Here is a 7,625-nt window from a genome sequence, read left to right as displayed (position 1 = left end):
ATAATGCCAAAGCAAAAGTCTCGCATTACTGAATGTCAAAGAATAAAATCTATGTCAAAGTAGACCAAAGAATTATCTCAACAGGACTATGTTTACACATATATGTCTCACAAGAGCCCATGAATGTATTTTCTAAAAAGAGAATTATGAGATGGGGAAAAGGGATATCCACAGGAGCCACCCATGGAGACAGGTGTCACAAACTAGCAGTGCTTTGAACACTAAGTTTTTTTTTTTTAGATACTTACAGTAGGCCTACAGTAGAATAAAGCATATTTTCATAATTTTACTGATCTATTTGAGCAATCTCTGGGTCTTTGAGGACGGAAAGGATGCCGTCACTGGCCTTTATTATTGATGAGATTCAGATACTGTGCGTTTGGACTATGGGGCACTTTTGAATGAGAATCATATGTTTGATGAGTTAATAGGCTACACAGTAGGAATTTGTGTGTTGACCATATCATTCATAGCTCCACAAAATATAGACAATATACAATTTAAAATATTGACAATATAAGCTACAAAGTAGTCATCAAAATACAACAGACATATTATTTAGGGCAATAAGTAACACAAGTAATATAGGCTACTGCTGTAAACAAGTCAAATGATGTAGCCTACTACATAATGTGCAATGAGATAGTGCAAGCAACATTAATGGAGAAGACTGGAATATGATGGACGAGTGTTGGGCTGAAGAGAGAGGAACAGTTGAGTTATGTTCTTATGTGCAGCATCTCTCTCTCTCTCTCTCTCTCTCTCTCTCTTCAGCCTTCAAGTTCCTTCCTTCCTTCCACTCTGGCTTTTTTTCTGCATTCATTCATCTTTCTCTCTTTCAGCCTGGTCATGTCTTCAGAATCAGAATCAGAATCAGCTTAATTAGCCAGGTTTGCGTTAACAAACAAGGGATTTGAATGTCTATATCTTTCTCTCCTGCTCTTTCAGTTTTGCCATGCCTTCATCTTTCTTGAATTCTTCTTGTTCTCTCTCTTTTCTTCATCCATCTCGTGGAAGAAGAAAACATTCTCAACATTCTCTCCTGCTCTCTTGCTTTTTCTTCGGTCTCTCTCATTTGTCCCCCCTCAACATTCTCTCCTCTGTTGTTTTTTCCTCTCTTATCAGCATTTCTTGCTCTGTTGCTTTTCTCTCAACATTCTTTCCTGCTCTCTCACTTTCTCTTTCCTTCACTCTTTCTGTTAACAGTCGTACCTGCTCTGTTAATTTCCCTTCCATCTGTCTCTCTTCCTCCACTGTTTTTTCCTTGATCTCTTTCATGTTTCCTCGTTCCTTTGTCATGTCTATCTCTCTCATCTTTCCTTTGCCATATATCTATCACTTTCTCTCTTTTTCAACTGCCATTCACTCCTCCAGCCCTTTCAGCAGGGCACATCTCTTTCTTTCTCTTCCTGCTTTTTCTTCTGTGCCTCCTGATAGGATAGATAGCCTTCACCGTATAAATGACTGAAAACGCCACAAACAAATTGACATATCTCTGATCTTTGGTGCTTGTGGGTTAACATTCTAATTTGTGTGACCTGGACTACACTGGCAATTAGTTAGCATCCAGTTTTCAGCACAGTTTAATGTGAAATTAAATTCTAAATTAAAAAGATGTTTTTCTTTTGAATGTCATGTCTCACTTGTGTATCAATGTATCAATTTCCGCAGGACAGTCTTTCTCATACCAGATAACAGCAGTTCCATCATCCGGCAATGGGGGGCAGCAATGTGCCACTAAAGCACCTAATCTTCCTTAAACTAAAATAGAAGAGGAAGAAATTGAGTCGCCGGAATCACGCTAACGTTAGTTAGGCTAACTTTTTGTAAACTGTAAATGATCAGTGATCATATAACGTGTGTGTTTCTAATAAACGGATTCTGGTACAACCAGACATTGGCTCTATCGGCGGATCTTTTTTCCTACTGTTTATGATCCAGAATGCAAACATAGGCGCCTGCATCGATTTAATAATCGTGAATGACTACTCCACAGCACTGTAGGAGCTATGGCGAATGTGTCGGAACCTTGTGAGGAAGATACCTATTTTGTTCGTGAACTTGAGAAAAATGATGGTTCAGTTCTAAAAGTGAACCAGTGTCTAAAAGGGGATGTAGGCCACGTGGTATGGGATGCTGCAATTGTTTTAGGAAAATATCTGGAAACCGAGTCATTTTTAAATACAAGTTCAGGGGTTAGTTCTTGGACTTCAAAAAACGTCCTCGAGGTGGGAGCAGGCACCGGTATTGTAGGTCTTGTTGCAGCTACATTAGGGTGAGTGTAGCTTATTACGGTTATCCAAATGTCAGTGTTGAAAACAAAGTTCCCTCTAACGTTATTGAATGTATGTTGTTGTTGTGCTTAGAGCCCGTGTCATTTTAACTGATCTGGACGACCTACAGCAGCTTCTTGAGAAGAACATCAAGGAAAACCAGGCGTTGATTACAGGTTCTGCCACAGCCAAAGTATTACGATGGTTTGTATCCCTTTAGCTGTTTGCCAGTGGTTTTGTAGGCCTACTTCTATGTTCACTTCTTTAAACGTTTAAATCACATTCATTTAAGCCCAGGTATTCGGGTAAAACACTTGCACCCCCTAGGAAAGCCTTGGCTAAGAGAATATTTAAGCAGAGAAGCCTGTGACCACAATACAAGTATCATCAATTGGGATAAAACCCTGTCCTGTTAGCCTGGCAAGCCTGTCCTGTATCTTCATAAGATACTCTGGCTAGGAGTAATATTCTGTGCAAAACCTTTCAATCTCGATCAGAATGAAATTGCCTTATCTCACCACCTCCTCATCAATGACCCAGTTCCAAATGAAAAGTAGAAAGGGTTGCTAAATAACTTTGATCTGGAATGAATGAGTTGAGTGTTGAAATAGAGCTACTGTGATACCAACAGTATAATTTCAGGAAATCGACACACAAGGGGCATGAGTATTGCCATTCCATCATGTTTACACTTGCTGGAGGCACAGGAGCTGCTTCATCATTTATTAATTGAATCCACACATTTAAAATTAGGATACTTACAGTTATAAAGAAACAGCACTTACTTGAGTAGCCTACACCTTTCGCTTACTCTTCTCACTTCTGGTAACAAATCCAGTTGATCTCAGGTGTGGTGTGAAGTGCACAGAAGCACAAAGTGAAGTGAGACGAGGTGCAGAGAACTGATTTGTTTGTCATTTTTGTGACATTTATGACTATTGGCAGGGGTGAAAACACAGCTGATTTCCTTCCACCTCCAGATGTTATTCTGATGGCCGACTGTATCTACTATGAACAGGTATATTTTTTTATTCTTTAATTCTTCTGTGTTTGGTGGCACTGCAACAGCTGTCTGTTTCATTGGCTTCTAGCGCAACCATTGCCACCAATGTCATACATTTCAAAATGACAGTAGCATCACACATAGTCAGCCTTTGGTTACATGTCCTAACAAAGAATAACATTATATTTCATATACTGACTGTAGCATAGCATAACAACGGCCATGCCCTGTAATAACAGAGGAATAACAGACAGGGGCTCCATGACCTAGTTTGCTACCCTCTGCTGGATCACATAGAAGAATCAGTCACATTTTTTGTACATAATGTGAAATGTTAGAGTTAATTGCGTTGATTTCAAAGTATGGATATTCAGGACATTTTATAGAATGTTAGTGCTTATGGCATGTTTGTAGGTTACATCCCTTGCCCTTCCTGACAAAACAAATAGTAAAACATGAAAAATATGATGTCCTTTTCTCAAATGATGTCCTTTTTTCTTAATCTTCTCAAACATCTTCAGGTTTCAATTGTAGACAAATTAGTTGTAATATTTATTTCATGGTCATCAATAAAATCAAGTGAAGAAGTCAAACTTGCCCCAAAAGTTGAGCCATAAGTCAACAATGTTGGGACCTTATACTATCTATTTGAACCAAACTACACAGCTAGTGTTTCAAATGATGACGCACATTCTGAGTGTGTATTATCATTTTAGTGTTTTATTCCTCTCATACTTTTGGCTCAAATTAACCTTAACTTAACCCTGCATAGATGCATACATTTATTGATACAATATTATTATTGAAGAGTTTGAAGTTCTTTTTATTATTATTATTATTATTATTGTGCTTCCTGAACAGTCTGTTGAGCCTCTTGTGGAAACCCTTAAAGCCCTGGCTGGAGAGAAGACGTGTATCATTTGCTGTTATGAGCAGCGAACTGAAGGAGTAAACCCTGAAATAGAGAGGAGATTCTTCGAGGTGAGAAGTTGTCTTTATTTAAACTGTGGAAATCACCTCTATTTTGAAAGCTTCTGTTCTAGGATGCTGTTGAAGACGAACACTGGAAATGAATGCCCTGCATGACTGTTCCACACAAGGCCCTGGTTTGAATGACGGGTAGAGTGCATGGTCTAACTAAAGCAAAGTTAATAACTAAGCAAATTCAGTTGGCTTATTTAACATGATGGCTAAGACCTTAAGCGCAAACATTGATGAGTCAACTCAATGTCATATATCGCACAATAGTTGTAGTTCATGCATACGAACTATGCTTGTTTACAGACTTTGCACTGCCTGCCATTTAAATTAGGTCTACCTTAGCTTCAATAGGTGCTATTTTTGACCAATCTTCTGGAAAGTTCAAGATGAAGCTTATTCAGCTCATTCAGTACTACAATATGAAGGACCATAGCTGTACACCACTATTTCTATGAAATCAAGTCCCTTCCCCCTCCTGTGTTACAGTTGACAATGTGGCAGTTGATTAATATACTGTTCCCTGTGCCACATTCATTTTCAGCTGCTGCTACAGTATTTCCAGTCTGAGGAGATTCCACCAGACAAACAGGATCCAGAGTTCAACAGTCCTGAGATTCGACTCCTCCATTTACGCCTTAAATGAATGTATGTATGTATGTATGTATGTATGTATGTATGTGTTTCAGTAAGGGAGTGGTGTGCTTGTTTAGTATGATGTGGTCACCCAAACATTACAGATATACATGTGCACGCCAGTGACACCTCTATACTGTACGTGAGGGAAAGTCTACTTCACAATATATTAAAAGCAGCCTATTGTTATTTTTTGCACATTGATTATAAACTTTCCTACCATCGAATGTTATAACACCACCATGAAATAACAGGGCTCTTTAAAGCTTTGTGTATGTATTACATTGACCACATCAAAATGTGAATTTATTTGTGTAGTTTGTTTTTATTTTGGGTTTACTACAGGTTTGCTTCTGTGAAATTGGCAATTTAATTTGAACATTGAACTTATTTAGCATGTTCTTCACTTAGGGGCTTATTCAACTGAATAGGCCTTACAACATCAGCAACAAAGCAGAACAAAACCTACTTCAATAAACTGTGCAGGTCTTCTTTATGTCTGTTTATTTATTTCACTAGACGCCCATATTTCAGGATAATTTTTATTCTAGTTAGTAAGATTTCAGTCATTCCTTTAGGCACCCGCACCTTCAGAACAATTAGTTTAGCTGCAAGATCTAGACTAACCTGAGATCATGTGGATGATCAATTTGATTTGCTTTGCTGATTTCAACTGTTTCAATTCACCGATCCATCAGTTGGTTGAGTCAGTCCATACATACAGTACAGCCTGTCCCTCGCATACTTGCTCTCATTCCTTTGCCACGCTCAGCTTTCACCCAGGAAAGTTTTGCAATGTGCTGAATGTAACTGCTGCACTATGTTTATGTTTACACTATGCATCTGAATCAATGTCAGGCTTGGCTTTTTATGTTTTTGTTTTCATGTTTGGAAAGAAGGTCGCAAATGTGCATGCTTATATGTTGATTTTTTTATATATAAACACACAATATCATAACTGCAAACTGTTACAACAGTGTTAAACAGAGTTAGAACAAATGTATTTCTACTTAAATCTGCGCCTCTTTATTTGCAATCTTAACTTTAGGATACCTGTCTAAAAACATCAGCTGTACCATTGTAACATTGTTACCTATACCTGGATTTATCAAAGAGTCATTTTCCTTTGGCATGTATCGGCCCATGGTAACTTTGTTGCTACCGTGGAGGAACAGTGCGCAAATGTAGAGCTGTAAATAACTAATTATATCGGTAAAGCTTAAACCCTAACAGGGTTGCTTCATGACAGAGAGGCGGCCACTTGCCATGACTCCTCTTGTTGTAGCCTACCGCTATTATCTAATATTTCAGGTATGGTAATGAAAAACAAACAACCTAGCACTCCTAGAGAAAAACAAGATTTCATAAGTTCTTGTAGCCTACATCCTACCCCTTCTCTTAAATAAACCCAAACATACTGAACATTGAGAGCGCCGGTTTGGTTGGGATTGGCTTCACAACGACATGGGTTGCATGGTACCCGAGTCTGTTTGGCAAGTTGTGTCTGTCAACACCAGCAGCCGTTCCTGCAGGGGGGGCAACGTCAAAACACGCAGAGCGTGGAGGAGTCAAGTGCCTTTGCAAGACGTGTCCGTGATATTGAAAAGAATAGCACCCACACAATTCTACATTCCTGTACGTTAAATCCATCTTCGGCGGCGCACTGTCCACAGAATCACAATAAGTGGGCAACGAATTTACGCCGTTTTTGTCAATTTTCTCCCCACCGTCCGGCACCAAAGGCATCAGACCTCTTGGACCATCCGTTTCTTTACTAGTAGGCCGACCTTTGACCAGAGCTGCAGTCAAACTTTGTGAGGGAGATGTGGGTTCTTTCCAGAAAGAAGCTGGAAGTTGGCGACTCCGCATAGGCACCTGGTTCTGATCTTCAGTCTTATAAGAGTTCTCGTGCATCTCCGATGCAACTGATTCATTCTGTCCCCTGAGATTCCTGATGCCGTCAAGGGAATACTTCACAGGGTTGTCTTCAGACACATTAGTTGTCCCAAGGTCTGTTCTGTACGAACGACAACGAGGTAACCTGTATCTCTTTGAAAAGCGTTTCAGCTGTTTCTGCAAGTATTTTCTATGGTCCACTGAGCGCCTGCAGGGAGCCGATTTGTCAAGCGCTGCTTTGATGTCGCTTGATGCCAAATTAACAAAGTTCAGCAGTGTCCTGACCTCGCTGTCTGCATTTGCCATCGTAAAGCCGTGCGTGCTCCTGTAGCTTCAATCCATTTTAACGCAGAACGTTTTAAAAGCAGATTAGGCTGCTCATTTCACTTGGGCTGTAGCCCTTCTGGAAAGGTGCAGATTACGAGTAGCAGCATTTCTCTGTGCAAGGTTCGAATAGCATGCATCCATTTGTAAAGACAAAGATACGTTTCCAACGATTTCTCATCTTCAGTGATGACCCCATCTATTGAAGTTGGAGTTGTCTGGCCCGTTACTCTCTCAGAGAAACAGTTTAAGCACTTGAACAAGCTGAATGAGTAACTCCATGTAGTTGTGCGGCTTTCTTTGGGCCAATCAGCGACCTCACTTTCTTCACTATTCACCCCAATGAGCAACCAAGCTCCCTGAAACCCAATTCTTTGTCACAGCAAATTGTTGTCATGGAGATTGTCCTAGATGAACGGCTAATTGATGCAGAATTCCTTTAGAGAGACTGAGCTTTTCTGTGCCCACCCCAGACCCCAAGCAGGGCCTGCAGTCTAGCCCCTTATTTACCTGAG

At 40.0% G+C, this 7,625-nt stretch overlaps 2 protein-coding genes across 2 annotated transcripts; one reads left to right on the top strand and one right to left on the bottom strand.

Annotated features, from left to right (window-relative positions):
• The first annotated feature begins 1,767 nt into the window (after positions 1-1,767).
• Positions 1,768-5,358, top strand: vcpkmt (valosin containing protein lysine (K) methyltransferase). Its single transcript, XM_062522584.1, has 5 exons — positions 1,768-2,275; positions 2,367-2,477; positions 3,219-3,291; positions 4,138-4,257; positions 4,799-5,358. Exons 1-5 carry the CDS (start codon positions 2,010-2,012, stop codon positions 4,898-4,900), a joined length of 672 nt encoding a protein of 223 aa, XP_062378568.1. The 5' UTR covers positions 1,768-2,009; the 3' UTR covers positions 4,901-5,358.
• Positions 5,359-5,741: 383 nt separating this feature from the next.
• LOC134067342 (protein FAM181A-like) lies at positions 5,742-7,328 on the bottom strand. The gene has a single exon (XM_062522583.1). The coding sequence runs from the start codon at positions 7,090-7,092 to the stop codon at positions 6,289-6,291; it is 804 nt and encodes a 267-aa protein (XP_062378567.1). The 5' UTR covers positions 7,093-7,328; the 3' UTR covers positions 5,742-6,288.
• Positions 7,329-7,625: the final 297 nt, after the last annotated feature.

This window comes from Sardina pilchardus, chromosome 20 (assembly GCF_963854185.1).
Source record: "Sardina pilchardus chromosome 20, fSarPil1.1, whole genome shotgun sequence".
Classification (NCBI taxonomy): Eukaryota; Metazoa; Chordata; class Actinopteri; order Clupeiformes; family Clupeidae; genus Sardina; species Sardina pilchardus.
Note: the sequence above shows the minus strand (reverse complement) of the source record. Positions and strands in the feature narration are given on the sequence as shown.

What these genes read in the sequence shown, in the direction of transcription:
- vcpkmt (XM_062522584.1), top strand. Translation starts at nt 2,010, where the DNA reads ATGGCGAATGTGTCGGAACCTTGTGAGGAAGATACCTATTTTGTTCGT. An exon ending in ACTGTATCTACTATGAACAG is followed by an intron (nt 3,292 to 4,137) that starts GTATATTTTTTT and finishes CTTCCTGAACAG; the next exon opens with TCTGTTGAGCCTCTTGTGGA. An exon ending in TAGAGAGGAGATTCTTCGAG is followed by an intron (nt 4,258 to 4,798) that starts GTGAGAAGTTGT and finishes ATTCATTTTCAG; the next exon opens with CTGCTGCTACAGTATTTCCA.
- LOC134067342 (XM_062522583.1), bottom strand. Translation starts at nt 7,092, where the DNA reads ATGGCAAATGCAGACAGCGAGGTCAGGACACTGCTGAACTTTGTTAAT.